The sequence below is a fragment of the Lipophrys pholis genome (genome assembly GCF_963383615.2).
Source record: "Lipophrys pholis genome assembly, chromosome: 4".
Lineage (NCBI taxonomy): Eukaryota > Metazoa > Chordata > Actinopteri > Blenniiformes > Blenniidae > Lipophrys > Lipophrys pholis.
Window position 1 is genome coordinate 23,199,702 of NC_137637.1, and position 15,967 is coordinate 23,215,668.

The 15,967-nt window shown below is 40.8% G+C and overlaps 1 protein-coding gene across 1 annotated transcript in view; it reads right to left on the reverse strand.

The window, feature by feature from the left end:
• The window catches only part of cacna2d3 (calcium channel, voltage dependent, alpha2/delta subunit 3), a gene marked incomplete at its 5' end in the record, with an annotated part of 33,892 nt that overhangs the window by 6,024 nt on the left and 11,901 nt on the right, over nt 1–15,967 (reverse strand). Inside the window, 18 exons of the mRNA XM_080462284.1 lie at nt 57–102; nt 707–774; nt 881–942; nt 1,050–1,121; nt 2,171–2,254; nt 3,179–3,253; nt 3,334–3,414; nt 4,158–4,229; nt 5,447–5,464; nt 5,869–6,002; nt 8,028–8,106; nt 9,056–9,169; nt 11,900–11,989; nt 12,106–12,180; nt 12,291–12,441; nt 12,537–12,597; nt 14,182–14,313; nt 14,828–14,990. Coding sequence (XP_080318410.1) covers nt 57–102; nt 707–774; nt 881–942; nt 1,050–1,121; nt 2,171–2,254; nt 3,179–3,253; nt 3,334–3,414; nt 4,158–4,229; nt 5,447–5,464; nt 5,869–6,002; nt 8,028–8,106; nt 9,056–9,169; nt 11,900–11,989; nt 12,106–12,180; nt 12,291–12,441; nt 12,537–12,597; nt 14,182–14,313; nt 14,828–14,990 — 1,577 coding nt within the window. The remainder of the gene's footprint in view (nt 1–56; nt 103–706; nt 775–880; nt 943–1,049; nt 1,122–2,170; nt 2,255–3,178; nt 3,254–3,333; nt 3,415–4,157; nt 4,230–5,446; nt 5,465–5,868; nt 6,003–8,027; nt 8,107–9,055; nt 9,170–11,899; nt 11,990–12,105; nt 12,181–12,290; nt 12,442–12,536; nt 12,598–14,181; nt 14,314–14,827; nt 14,991–15,967) is intronic.

Here is a 15,967-nt window from a genome sequence, read left to right on the forward strand (position 1 = left end):
ACGCAGGGATAACCTACATAATGCATGAGTGCCCACTTCCATAACCCCTACGTTACCATTCATCTGCCAGGGCGACATCTGGCTGTTCCAGATCACGGAGCCCTGAAAAACACAAGTCAGTAACGCTTCAGCAGTGCCGGTCTACGTTGATGGACCCACTGTGTTTACAAGTGCTCAAACACTCTGGTTACACACATTTATCCACCATAAACCTATTATGTCGGAAGTCATGAAAAACTGCGGTACTTAGTTTTCAGGTGTCTTTTACTTGATTATTCATTCCTGGCCGCTTTTATACTCCATATTTATACACATCTGTGTTTTCTAATCCAATCTCAAAGCATGCTTGTTGCATGTACTTCACTTGCATTTCAGAAATATTGCAAATGTTATCCTTCATAGTTCTAACATCAACATCCAGAGACTATTTGACGCTGAATGACAGAAGTAAAGGAGACATGGCAATCCCTTTGTGTATCTGTCATCGTATTTTTTGAAAAGCAGAAGTAAAAAGAGGATAACTCTGTAGCAGAGATAACTAGACAAACAAGAGAAAAGAAAGATATTTCCCCAAAAGAATACAAAATATGAAGAGAAAAAGAGTTAAGAGTTTCAAAATGGATTTCTTTTCAAGGTGCTGCACAATAAGACATAATGAATTCATATTTTCATCACAGAGTGAATGAGCAAACATGTAGTCCAGTACCTGCTTCCACTGATACATTTCCTCTGAAGAAATACTTCCCATGACCTCTTGAGAGAGCCACTCCAACACTGGAAGCACAATCAGAGCGGAGGATCAACCTGAGCCAGTTCAACTAGAAACAAGAGATTAATGGACAGAAACTCATTTGGGAGTGCAGTAAAACTTCTCGTCCACCTGAATGGAGTTCCTTTGATGTCAGTGTAATAATAGTCATTGTGCATCTTTAGCACACGCCTCTGAAAGAAGAAGAGATTTGCATCTTTAGTCCAGGGACAAGAGAAAGAGAGAGAGAACATCCGTCATCTGATATGGAGACACTAAACATGCTTATCTGCTGCCTTACCCCTCGATCCACGGTCTTCTTCACCTCCATTGAGAATGTCCCTGTCCTCCTGTTCACCATAGCATTGCGCAGCTAAAAGATAAAGCCAAGAAGAGATTCATGCCGAGTAGAAAGGTCAGGACTAGGTCACTGATCCAGCGGCCTTTCAGAGGCTATTTCCACTGTGCACTGTGTGCATTGATACGATAACACCGAGGCTCATTTATTTCTGAAAGAAGCTCTTGCTATAGAATGAATGAAGTGATGAATGTGTTAAATGCAGTTAACGATTCTATTTTACAAAGAACCCTTTATTTTGAGTTTATTATTATATTTGTTTCTGTCTTGGTTCATATTGGGGTTTTAACAGTGTACACTTTGTATAAACAGAGAAGTTTATTTGTTGAATTAAATTACGGATTGTTCCGGTCAGGAAACATTTCAAGTGAAACCCCTTAAGAGGAAATGGAAAAAAAAAAAAAAAAAAGCATTAAACATAGTCAACATGTTCACTTGTTAGGGGAATGAATTAACCAGTATCAACCATACATTAGCTAGCGAGTATCACATCACAGAAAAGTCGAGAAAAAGCTGTGAAAAATCCCAAACCAGGGCTGTGAGAATAGATTTGTGTCTGTCTGCTCTCTGAACACCGGGAGCAGACATCGTTTTGCTCTTGCAGAGTACGTATAAATCTGAGCTCCCTCACTCATGATTGTGTCCTGTGCGCCTTGTTAACTCCAGACTTCCTGTGTGTACGTCTGTGCCGTCCTCAGACTTGATAGTTATTTGTCTCACTATGGTAAACATCTTGTATACACTCTATATTTCTTTTTGCCATTCCTGGAGCCTCATCCTGCTTACTGATCCAGTCCGGCTATGGACATTTGATAGTTTTTCTGTATCTTGATTTTGGCATTAATTCTTTGTTCTGTCGGACGGATAAAGTCATGTACCAAACTTTGTGTGTTTGAATAAACAGCCATTTCAGAATCCTCATTGTGTGACATGTGGTAAACCTTAATTTGTTGCTCAAAACAAGATTATCTAATTCAATGCCATTTAATTTAGCATAATGTGCTTGCTGCATATGCTAAAAATGATGGGAGCTTTGATTGTATTGTTTTTTTGTTTGCACGTACAATGTCATCTTTGTCTTCCCACTCCACCTCAGAGAGATCCACGCTGCTGTAGTTGGGCTTCCTCCTCTTCTGACCCTGCTGATACTGCACAGAGGAACACAATATATGAAGCTCAATGATCCTTTCAGTGTAATCATGCTTTGTTTTGACAGCTTAAACATGTCACCTTCTCTAGCCTGACACAGTTGTAAAATATGCACATGGGACGTAACTCTCAGATATATGAGTCTGACATGAAGGAAATGATTAATTTCAATGTTTTTCCAATTTCGTTTAGCTTTTGTGTTGCATTCTTAAAACAAAAAGTTACGTAAGATTAGATTTATCAAGTACAAACATGGAGTTGTTGGGGGTTTTTTGCTGGGTAATTATTCAACAAATCATCTGTGAAATTAACACTGTCAGGTGAATTAAAAACAATTAATATGACTGATCCACGCATAAAATCCACGCTTGTACAAGTACACATCAGTGCAAGATTAGGGTAATTGTCAAACTCTGCTAGTGTATGTCGTCCCGATCCACATGAAACAACAAGTCAATGACTACAACCACAGCACAGTTTTAGCCACAAAGAGACACTCACGAGGAACCAACACACACTAACACACACAGTTGCACACAGAGAGGAATAGCACTAACACTGGCACACACAGATCCACTAGCACAGCCATAGCTCCCGAGGAGCCAGAGGTCCCAGGGCGAGCGGCTGTAGCCTCTGCCAGCGAGTGTTAAGTTACCTCTGGGAAATCTCAGGCCAGCCAGCCCTATGAGTGGCCTTTATCCCTGCATGCATACATCAAAGGAAAAGGTGGGGATTACAGACTATACGAGCCCAGGTAGCCTCCTGACCAGATAACACATTTGTCTGGAGGTGCCCTCAAGGGAGTTCATATTTGTGGTTATGTGTACAATAGCATGGAGAAAACAAAAGGGAAAATCAGGGTATAGTCAGGGAATGTACTGAGACAGTTCAGGTGTAAACGTTATGATAAGAAGCTGAATTACCAGAGGTCTGAGGTCCGGATGAGTCAGGATGTAGCCGTTGTTCGTGATGGCAAACGCATAACCATGGATCCCTAACTAGATGCAGAAAGCGATATAAGTGATGCAGGATCAAAAAGTGCATAAGAATACATTTAGTACGAGGCAGCTGATTGTACCATATGTTTGGGGATCAGCGTCATCAGTTCCTGCAGAGGGATGTCTGTTCCTACTACCCCCAGTAGAATACCCTGGTTTTTCTGCGTGAGCAAAATTCAAAATACATAAACAACTTCACATGAAAACAGACTTCCTGTTCAGTCACTCAGCAAAGCCAGGCCATCCTTAGTTAAACCTGCAGTGCATGACTTTTTATACTAATATCAAGTAAAGGATTTCCAAAGTGAAAGGTTTTCACAAATTTCACAGATTTTTACACACCAAATGCTATACAGAGACTTTAAGTGCTGGAACAGCCCTATAGCAACTTCAATGAGATTAAATTATATGATCATGTGGCTTTCCTGGAGATTTCAGTTGTTATGGAGTTTGTACGTGTTTCTTGTTTTTAACAGCAGCAATGGAGCAGCTTATTGTGGAAGTCATTATGTACGCCGATGTTTTGGGATTTAAAATCGCTGTCATGGAGGGAGACACATTCTAAGCTGCAGATGTAAGTAAAAGTACATACAGTGGATACATAGGTTAAAAAAAAAAAGTATGTTCTGGTAAAATACCAAAATATTATCTGTAACGTGATACTATGAGCAATACAGCTGAAAATCACTTACTGTGTAATTGCATGATTGAGATTATTAATGATGTAATTTCTTACAGCTGAGGTCAAATTCATCTCTCATTGATTGGGATCGAGCTACTATATGGGCAGACTGAATTCATCCTTTATAAAGTACTGAAAAAGTAATACGGTAAACGGTAAACACGCTACTGTCTGTCAAACAAATGAAGCGCACCGATGAAAAAGCTGTAATGATTCACTCACTGTTTCATTCCTTGTGCTGAAGACGGGCATGGCAACTGTAGTCGTCAGGCTTATACCAGATTTATCTTTTAACTCAAAAAAAGAAAAAGAAAAACACAAAAGAATGACAACAGGATAATCAAAGTAAATTTGAATTTACCATTTACCATTACTATACAAATGACTCATTTCAAGACGATCAGGGAAGAAAAGTTTTTTTTTCCCTGTAAAGCAGGCCTGCTATTCCCCCCATCTTGTAAGATGGCACCGACAAAAGTGTGAGTACACCACACTTGTGGGGTCACCGATGAGTTGCATGGTATTGAGGCTAAGGTTACACTCATGTTGAGGGTGAACACAATGTTTTGTGAAAATTAAGGTTAACTGAGTGACCAGAGAAATCATTATAATAAAGATGGGTTCCCACAAACATGTTGCGAGTCTCTGAAGTGTGTGAACATGTATGAGTGTGGTTGGTGCTCATTTGTGGAGGCGTGTGCGTGCCGAGATAACGTTCCATGAAGTGCTGTGTGTACAACCTCGCTCGACAAAAATGAAAAATGGAGTTAGTGAAATTCACAACACAGGGTGAGAGGGAAAAGTGAACACGCATGCACGCACGCACGCACGCACGAACACAGGTATGGAGTCTCTCTCTCTCTCGCTCTCTCTCTCGCTCTCTCTCTCTCTCTCTCTCTCTCTCTCTCTCTCGTTCTCTCTCTCCAATGTCAGTTTTATTATGGGCTTTAGGAGATAAAGTGCAATGATCCACAGAATGATGAATGGTGTGTCTGAGGCTGAGATACCAGTGCACGCGCACACACACACACACACACACACACACACACACACACACACACACACACACACACACACACACACACACACACACACACACACACACACACTCCAGAGGACAATCTCTCTTCCAAACACTTCTTACGTGCATGCATGCGTGCATGTGCGTGAGTGTGTGTGTGTGTGTTATAGTGTGTGCACGCCGCGCGTCTCCTTACTGCAAAGAAGCACAAAGGTACAATAAATGCCCCTCTGCTGTTCTTGCCCTCTAGAGGGAAGACCGTGCCCTCAATGAGAAATACTGACACAAAAAATAGAGGTACGATATGTTGGTATTTAACCTCTAAAATAGTTTCTAATTATTCAATTATTCATACTAAATTTACTGATTCTAATGCTACAACTTTCATGCAGATTGTTCTGATATAGAACAATCTGCATTGGATCACAGCTTAATCTGGACAGCATAGTAATGTTATTGTATACTGATGTGGTCACATGTGGATATTTACCTTGTGAGCCTGGGAAAGCTAAAGAGGAGTAAGAGACACGCAAAGATTGAATTATTGGTTGATTTAAGTCTGCACCGGCTTCGTGGACACAGATGTACGTTTGGGGGAAGATCCATGCAGATTAATGAAGCTCATAATGAGGAGTCATTCCAGCAGCATGAAGAGTAATGATGAGAGAGCAGAACCACACATGTGCTCTCTCACTGTACAGTACAAGGATAAAGAAAATAACATGGACACCGCGCAGTACTGCAGGAGAGCAACACGACCAGAAATATCTAACGTACATTAGGCGGCTAACGTGTTTGGTTGCACCACACTACGGGAGATTTGTAATTTTATTGTCAAACGTGGAATAATGTTATTACGCAAAAGAAAACTGGAGGATTGTAGAACAAAAACTTAAACTGTGACATACTTACAGCACTGTCCACGTAAGCTTCAGTCCACACTGTATCATGCTCATGATCGATAACCTTCGGACGACTCATGACGTGAAGATACCTCATCACATTCTCCTGAACATCCGCCAAGGTGGAGATCTGACTGAAATATCCTGCAATGTATCACACACACCAAAACAGAGATCAACTTTGGTACTGAAACATAGATTTTGGCTTTTGAACACATTAAAAGCTAAAGGTGATACCGAGTTTTTCTTTCTTCACTGGAGTAAAGTTTTACTAAACTAATAGAAAATGCTCTAGAAGTAAATATCCTGACATCCCCCTCACACACTTTGAAACCACCTGAACGAGAAGCTTTAGTTAGATAAACTGAAGTCATCAGTCCTAAAATATCTTTTACCTCGTGAAGAAAGAGACTAGAAGGATTTGCTGGATTTCGTCTGACAGTAGTTTTCTATCTGAGAATTGTCTACAGAAACCAAGAACATCAGAAGCCATCCACTTATTTCGTTTGAGCCTAAATCACAACACATAGAAATTGTATTTGTAAAGTGTGGTGTTTGTACACTTAATCAAACATCCTACATCTTGATAAATTACAATTTCTAGATAAGCATTTCTATTGATAACGTGGTGCGATGATCCACTGAGAACAAAACAATGTAAGACTGTGTCTCCAGGCTCTGTCATGTGGCCACGACGTCAATGGATGAGCCATCCTGGAGTATCTGTTCTACCTGAGCAACTTTCGTGGGCTGCAGATACTGCATCATGATACCATGAGTGGTGAAGGCACTGGAAAAAAAGCACCTGCAAAACCATTCCTGAATATGGGTTGTTTTGCTCATTGCCTCTCCTTTTCACCTGTTGTATGTCAAATTGTTACGACAGCAAGTGAATTGAAATTGATTCACCTTCAGTATCAGTTCCTAACAGGTTGATATCCCAGGAGATTCTTTGACTTGGAATTACACTGGGATGTTAAATGTTGTCTTTACTTCTATTGACCACTGATGTGTAACAGTGTGTCCATTATAGGATGATTTTAAGGCAGTAATCATTTATTTGAATCTACTTGAATCAATTGAATTAACGTTTGTACATTTTGTAAGAAATTCTTCAAATAAACTTCAAAAATCACCAGTAAAAATTCAAACTAAAGAAAAGTACATTTTAATGGTTGTATTTTTTTCTTCTTCTGTTTTTACAATATTGTTATAAATACATCGACCGTGTAACTTTAGAAAATTTAGAATTGGAGCTCAGTCGGAGTAATCAATAAGGCACTACATGTAGGATTACATTTTTGGTTTCTCCTAGTTGCATATTGAGTATTAAATATCAACAAAGACATTTCATTGGAAACACGCACCCATACACACACACACACACACACACACACACACACACACACACGCACACACACACAAAAATCACAATACTATGATCCAAATAAACCTGTGAAGACCAAAACTGTAATTAATTTTATTAAAATTTTGCATAAACTTTCTAAACCATAAGCGTAACAGCACTCATGCTCTCACACTGTGAGAAGTCCGTTTGTTAAGTTAAGTGCACACTTAGATGTTTTGTTATTTATTACACTTGTCCTTGTTGCCAATACAAACACGTTGGCGCTGCTCTGAACTCCTGTGCAGCAGATTTCCAGTGTTACGGGAGCCATTTGACATGGTGTCAGCTCCGGCTGTAACTGACAATGCTTCGTATCGGACATGTAAGGTTATTTCACAGCGGGGGTCTGTATGGGGGAACGAGGATTGGGGCCTGTCATTCCACAATCCCTTTGCGATCTGTTTTCCTGGCAGTGACTTTCCCTTCCAGGGGGCACTCATCCGGAGCGTTGACAAGTGAGAGCCATCAGCAGCGAGCCGCCAAGAGGTAGACACTGACAGGAAGAGGGATTAGAGCAGATTGACCTCTGACCTCCCCGAGTGCCACTTCATTGCCTCTTGGCAGAAAGAGCCTGAGCCGGCGCATGCACATGCATGCACATACAACAAAGCACACTCGCAACAAACACATACAGAGCAAACCCGGAACACACACACACACCCCTAATCTATCATATTAGCTGGCTGAAGCGCCTAATCAGGCCCCGCTCAATGCTCTGATACCGAGCTGTCTGCTCAAGTGTTTATCAAAAAGTCTCCAACCTTTGTTGGCACAAGCCATCCATTTGAGGTTATCAGCAAATGCAGACTCTCGCCCAATCAGGTAAGGGAATATCCGCACCTGTTTAAAAGACACATAGATGTTAAAGGTTTCTACGATGCAAAGATTGAAAAAACATGCAAAGTCTCCTTAGTGCTTCATCTTCCTGTCCTGATTGTATCTGACTCTTTCCACACCCTCATAGGAAACACTACTCAGCTCTTTCTCATTTTCTTTCAGCCACTCTGTTCCTGTTTTGATCTTTATTTTGTCATTTTATTCAATTTTTTTTTTTTCAGGAAAACGCAGTAACATTGAATTCATTTCCTTTTGTTGGGGCTTTGTGGATGAAGGCTTGAACAAATGTCCTTTTACAGAACACTGGGTGACACTTTGCCAGACCTGCACGGCCCATTGGCTCCAGATGCTTTGCTAAGCATAAAGCATATAGAAAACACAGAATGGCTGCCATAGAGCCGCCCTGAGGGTGTGTGTTGGGGGTGGGGGGGTAGGGGTGCGGGGGGGTTGTGGGGGCTGCCCTGCCAAACAGTGCCCTGTGCTCTGCCAAACACTGCCAACACACATATGCTTGATAGGACTGAACAAAAGCCCTTGAGCTGTTGCTTTTATTGCTCTGTGAATAGCACAGCAGTTCATCTCATTTCAACTGCATTTACATGCTACAAAGTGAGCCTCACAGTGTCGGGTGTAGGAAAGACTTTACACTGTGTGTACAAGGAAACAGCGCCTCTAACATGGACAAACGCTGATCAAAATATCACTTTGTAACACGTTCACACGTTAGAATAATATCACACTGACATGGACTTTACAGCACAGAGCAATGCGTGACGATGAAGACAGAGAGTAGCTCCTCAGAACACCAGACACCAGCTCCATCTGCCATGTACTATTAAAGTATACAAACGGCAATGATGCAAGAAAACTGCGGAACAAGCAGGAAAACAGGCACAAGTGTATCAGACAGAAAGAGAAGAGTCATAAAGTCGAGATGGAGGTCAAAACTCACTTTTCTTTCCGGCCAGTTGTACTTCTCAAAGACATCGTCGTACATTGCAGTGGCCCCGTCAGTAACGAGCATTATGGCCTGGCTGCACACGCTGCCACGTCCAGTCTGATTAAACTACACAAGGAGGAAACACGGAAGTTTAGTTATTCACACATTTAAAACACAGACCCTACTGTTATTATAGTGCATTGTGATGTGAAGTGGATCATCAGCGATATATTCATAATGTTTTTGGTAAATGAGGATGAATACTGTGTCTCACTTCATTTGGGTGTTAGAAGATGCAGTGCGGCAATTAAGAGGTTTATTGACCCACCACTGTGTGAAAGTGTGTAGCGACGCAATCACAGGATGAATCATACAGGCTAACTATTAGGAGGCTTTCAGAAATCAAACACATATATACAATCGCAGTGTGTTAAGATATAAACTGAGACTGAGATCTCGGTGTAATTCTGGTGGCAGGAACACTGAGAAACCTGTCGTAGAAAAACCTCTCAGTGATGTAAAGATGTGAATATTCACTTTATTCAGGAAGAAATGTATAGAAAACAGGAGTAATAGAGTTGTTCCTTCAGTGTCTGAACAATTAAACAAAAGAGCAATTCATCATAAAGTTTATGACAAACTAATTTAGTAACTGATCAATAGGTCTGAGATCCCGTTTTACTAATAAGTGTTTGGTTTGTTGTGCATTTCGTCTGAAGGTTGTGCTTTGTCAGACAGCAGCATTGAATACAGGACAATCATAACTAAATGTTTCTCTCACAAATATTTATATTTAATTGATTATGATGAAAGTTTGTGGAAGAACAATATTTATGAATTTTGATTGACTATTTGAAATCTTGTATTTTAATGACTTTTATCTTGGTGTACGTCAAAGTATCTTGGGAAAATTAAAATCCTTCACTGACGTATAATAGGATACAGAATGCAACACAAGGAAATATAAAGTGATTTATGGCAGGATTTGTCAACAATTAAAACATCCACAAGGTCTTTAAAAAGGAACGGGTCTTTACAGCTGAGATCAGAAACTACTGAGACTGTATCGCATCCAGGTGCTGCGTTATCTAACTGAACACGTTTAATTATACATGATGCCACTTAGAATCAGGTATAAAGATTGAATTACTGCAGTTAGCTGTAGATTACCATATTTTAATCCGATTTTTCTTTTTTTTTTAAGCTTTTTTATTTTGTTTTGTTTTGTTTATAATCCAAAATTGTGTCCAGAAGTAAAGCAGATCAGACTTTGAATGCATGTGGCACGGTTCACAGCAGTTTTACAACAGTGCTTTTACACATCCCTCTTTCCACAAAAGGGTTTTATCCCGTGAGAATGTGATGTTCAGAGTTGGAGGAGCTGCTGTCTCTCTCTGTCCCACCCTCCGATCGCGCTGCCAGCTTTAGTGAAGAGCTTATTTTTATTGTCTCAGCTGTTTCATTGCAGCTTTTTGTTGTTTCTATCAAGATGAGATGTTACACTCCGTTCTGCACAAGAGCCAGAAGATGCAACTAGTAGCTATAATCAAGAACAATTTTTCAGTAACTTGCACAACAGTGGTGAAATTCCTAGTTGTTTGTAGAAAAACCCTGATTGCTCAGCAGGACACTGACTCACCCTTCCAATCCTGAGCTCCTGTTCACTCTTTACCGCTCTTCTGTAAGCACACCGTATGTGCATGATGCCATTTGTTTCCGAGGAGTGAGCACATCAGTAAATACAAATGTTAATTGGAAAAGACATAATCAATAGGGTGGATTATTAAGGAACTGATGTTGATAAAAACCTAATCAATCCCAAAGCCCTGGCAGTGAGAGGGATAGGTCAATCTTCTTATTCTTAATCAAAACATATCTGACAACGATGAGGTGGGTATACGTTTTGAGATGACTGAATACTTTGTGATTCACATGCTGTTTAGTGGTTCTTGCGTATCAATGGACTACAAGCGGGAGAAGTCGGTGCATTTTTAATTCCAGAGGAGTGCTCTTGAGCAGGTTTCGTTGTAAATGCTGCTGTCAAGTTTCTCTGTGATCCGGTCCTTGATAGGCCGCCGTCCGACTTCATTCACAGGGCAGCGGCGCAACAATGAATTTCAGCAGCGGTCTGCCGGCTACCCGATTACCATATTCATTGTGGGGCTTTAATTAATCTGACAAATGCAGAGGTAAAAGCTGCGCTCCCTCAGCTTCAGCGGCACAGCCAAAGCTCGCCTGAAAACAGGGAGATAAAAGAAGTGCGGCGTGGCTCCTGGCCTTATCTCCTTTGTGTTCCAATCAGCAACGTTATTAATCATTGACATTAATTAGAGCCATTAATCAGACTTCAGAATAGATGTGTCTGTGTTTGGAGGGTGGAACGGGTATTGCACTGGAGCATTTCGACAGGCGACACACCTCCCAAATGCTTGAGTATATTCGCCCGGCGTGTGCAACGTTTTGTGATTAACTGAGGACATGCAGCGTGCCGTACTGGAACACGTTCTGTCAGTGAAAACAAATGTGGCTGGTAAAATGAAAGTTTTCCCACTGTTCCGGTCAAATGGAGTCCTTGAATTAAACGAGAACAAAATTCATTTGTCATAAAGAGGCATGTGCACAGATTCATTAAACTCGTGTCAAATTAAACTTTAGATAAATGAATAAGTTTAGAGAAAATGATCAGAGATTATGAAAAACTGCATTGTCGTGGGAACCAGTAAATACATTGAATGAGATTTTGGTCGCCCTGCTTTCTTCCACATTTTCTGAGTGGATTATATCCTGAAAAAGGATTAATGTTTAAACATCATCCCCGTTAAACTGACAATCACAGTTCACTGAAGTAAAACTCACATCATTCAGGATGGTGAACGCTTCAGCCAGAGCTTCTCCCAGCAGGCCGATCCCTTTGGCAAACAGCTTGTCCAGATGTTCACGGAAATGCTGACAGATAAACGGATAAATACAAAAGTTGAAAAGAAGAGAAACGTAAGCATTATTTATAGAAACACTGTCGGTGGTCATTAAGATAACTTGGTCTAGTGTGAACAGGGACTCACGTCTTTGTTGGTCCTGTCGGCCCGGACCAGAGTACCGTTCAGGCAGGGCTCCACATAGTGGATCTCCTGATTATACTGTAAAAAAAACAAAAAAAAAACAAATGCGTTCAACTTTTGAACATCAATGCATAAAACTGTCTTTATTGACAGCTGAGATTCACCGACTTTCAAGCGTGTCAACTTACCGCAATGATGTTGAAGAAGTCGTCATCTCCGAGTGTGTCTAATATAGAAGAAACCGTCTGTCTGGCAATGGTCAGCCTGAGTCCCTTCATGCTCCCGCTGACATCAACTAGGATCACAACATCCTTCGGAGAGGTGGCTGCCTGGATGTACCTGTGACGGGCAGGTAAATGACACAGTACAGTGACAGCGTCCTCACGCACTCTGCCATGCACAGCAGGATTTTCTCAGCCACGGTGGAGACGTACCACTTTCGATTTCTGCAGTCAAACCCAATGACGCCATGCTCGTCTGGATGCCACTTCACCCCTGAGGGACCGATTACAACATGAATCAATTAGGAGAAAAACAAGTGTGCTGACACAAGACTTTTATTATTTAGCAGGTGCTTCAAGATCAGGTTACAGCGTCCTAATCCCCCAGTGCAGTCGATCATCGGTACTCGTTGTTCCGGTCAGTGATGTTTGATCCCAGGTGGTCATCAGATTTAATATTAAAGTATCACACCAACAGATCTGAACTATATAAGGAAAGACTTCAGGAAAATACAAAATACAGGGAAAGAAAAGAATCAAACCAGATACTTCTCCGCAAGTACACTGTTGCCTTTGTGCCCAAAGGGTGAATTTCTTTGTGACACAAAAGCTCAAAAACTATTAAAAACACATTACTGAGTCCCATTGTTGCACTACACAACACAGTCCTTTATTATAATGAGTCAGTACCAGAATCAAGAGTGAATACAACAGTCACCAGGAATCCACGTTTCACTCCTCTTCAGGGAGAATTTGTTAAAAGTTTCTATCAGCTGCTTTGTGACTTGTGCCTGTGGTAGAATTTTCCGGGTCAGGGTGAAGCGAGTACACACACGAATGACATAAACTAGAAGAATGAGAGGTCAGGGTGGCTTTTCCCCAAGAAAAACAGAAGCCGCCTAATGTACGCATAATGACGTGCACCGAAAACACTGGTTATTAATGTTATTCATTTTAGTGTCAAGATGTGCTTCACTCTCATGCCCCACAGTGGTTTGATCTTCTACGCACCATTTTCTTCACGCAGTTTTCAAGCAGTTTGGTGAGTTCAAAGTATTACTATCAGATCTGCACAATACCTGGTTTTCTTGCAAATATACTTATTTTATGAGATAATAAAAGCACAATCATCTCTGCTGTGGACATAATCTTTTATATCTCCTCGGGAATTTCTCTTGAGTGTATTTTCCCATAAACAGTTCAATAAAGTTTATGCTTTGAAAACAGAAAATAGCACCTGAAAAATATTGCGAGACACAGTAATGTTGGCAGTTTTTCCTCATTATAGTTTGGTAAATATGATGAATATGATGATCACCGTCCCATCTTACAGTCAGAAAAATAAAAACATAAAGTCTTAATACCCCTTTAATATTTTCTCTTTAATACACATTATCAAAACAAAAACCACAGACGAGTTACAAACCCGACATGTTAAAAAATTACATTTGTAGGAGCGTCATCAAAAATATAGAGTCTCTGTCCATTCCGTATGAAATACGATATTGTGTCATGTAACTGGAACCGTCTGATAAGGTTTCTTGGATCAAACCACCAAAGGTTTTTTTTGGGTTTTTTTTCCTGAGAGCAGCTGCAGACCAGCAATTGCAAATTCTGATTAATTGCACCATGTGTATTTGCATCCTCTCTGATGGTCTGTAAAATTACAACATTAGCCAAATTACCCTTTTAGTAATTCTAAATCATTTGTTCTGATCTGCTATTTTTCTGCACTGACGGCTGAAATCTCCCACGGGACAAGCCTTTCTTATCTCTCTCCCTCTCTGTGTTCCCCTTCACACGCACACACACACATACACACACACACACAACCACATGGCAAAGTAACAGCACTCACCTGGATACTGCCTGAAGAAACCTTTGGCGCTCCCAAAGTACTGCCAGGTCAGTGTTGGATCTCTTTCAAAATTATCTACAAACACTTTATTCAGGGCCTCTGACCAGTAAACCCCATTCACGATGTCGGGGTCTGAGGACAGAGAGAAAAGTAAATTAAATGGTGATAATGGTAACCATGCTGGTCACCAACACTGAGAGCATGCTTGACCTCTGTCCTTTATGGAACACCCCCCCCCCCGAAGGAGACACAAAGCCTGTGAGTGAATTATGCCCTCCCCTCCTGCTGCTGGACGAGCCCGCCTTTGTGCTATGAACAGAGAGTTATAGGGAGTCAATTCCAGCCAAACAAAAGCCACCCAGGAAAAAACACGGGGAGAGGAGACAACAAGAAGCCACTGAGCAGCTTCCATATGAGCAGCATCTTTGCAGAGAGGCCCCGCTGTTACTTTATCTTTATGTTTGAGCTGTTATCGATCCTCCAACTCCTCTTCTCCCAGCTGGTGACACTGATACAGTCCAAGCTGCCATTTCTCACTTTTACCACTTACTTCTCTCCCTCCCTCTCTCCGCCCTATTCATCAGCTTCATGTTGGTAAATAACGCGCGCATCATTCTGCAGATCGGCCAAATGCCGGAGGTCTTACCTTTGTTGTACATGTTGGTGGGCACCTGGACCACACTGAGGGTCAGGTTGACTAAGAGGTTGTTGAAGTGGTCGTTGGGCTCCAGGAGGAATTCTCCTCCCAGCTCCACATTGTTGCCTTCGTCATCGACTTCATTGATCAACACGGCATTGAAGTATTCATACTAGAAAAAATCAAAACAAAAAAAAACCCTGTCATTTTAGAAAAGCAGATGTCATAACAAAGCATTACAGACAAATTGAGGCAAAAATGTCCTCAATAAAATTGCAAAAATAAACAAAAAACAAAACTGAAATTACTCTCGGTCCCTGAGTACAACCGAGTACGAGTATGACTTCAAATTGATCTTGGATTTACATCCTGGATCAATGCAGGTTTTCATGATGTCAACACAATACAGAGTCTGTTTAGGGGTAAAAAATGATGGTGAGGGGAGCAAATTATAGTCATTCTTTTAAAAGGTTTTCTGGATTGGTCTTGAACAACTCCCAGGAGGAAGATTAACACATCATCACAGTGGTTAGTCCACAAATCACATTACAATCATACACTAGTTGTAGCATCCTACACTTGTTTCAGCTCAGTAACAAAGCATTACTGATCAGTTTGGAGTTAGACGCTGTACATTTATACAGACTCTAAACCACAGTAAAATAGAAAACAAGACTAAACTGGTACAAAACTGACCTCAATCAAAAAGAGCCACAGTGTTTCAGTAGAAAAAAATTTGTTTCTCTTTATGTCTTTACCCCAAAAATGAGCTGTAGCTGAGTCACGGTTGAACAAATCCAGGGAAGGAGATTTTTATTTCCCACAAGCTCTCACACAGGATTGATACAACGTTCTGCATGAATGAGCCATGTGATAAAAATAGGGAAAGCTGAAAGTATTTTATTAAAACTAAGCCAACTTAAATAACTAATAAGATCAGTATGAGACATGCAAGAAAAAAAAGCATCAGTCATAAAATGGATTCATGGATAAGAGTGAAATGTGGATGTATAAAAACGTGGCGGAAAAACTACACAAAGAAGTGAGTTGGAACAAATCTGAGAGAAACAAATAGGTGGTTGATAACCCAGTACAGCGATGGCCAAAAACGGTCCAAAAAACTCAGAAATGACTTCATGTGCTTAATTC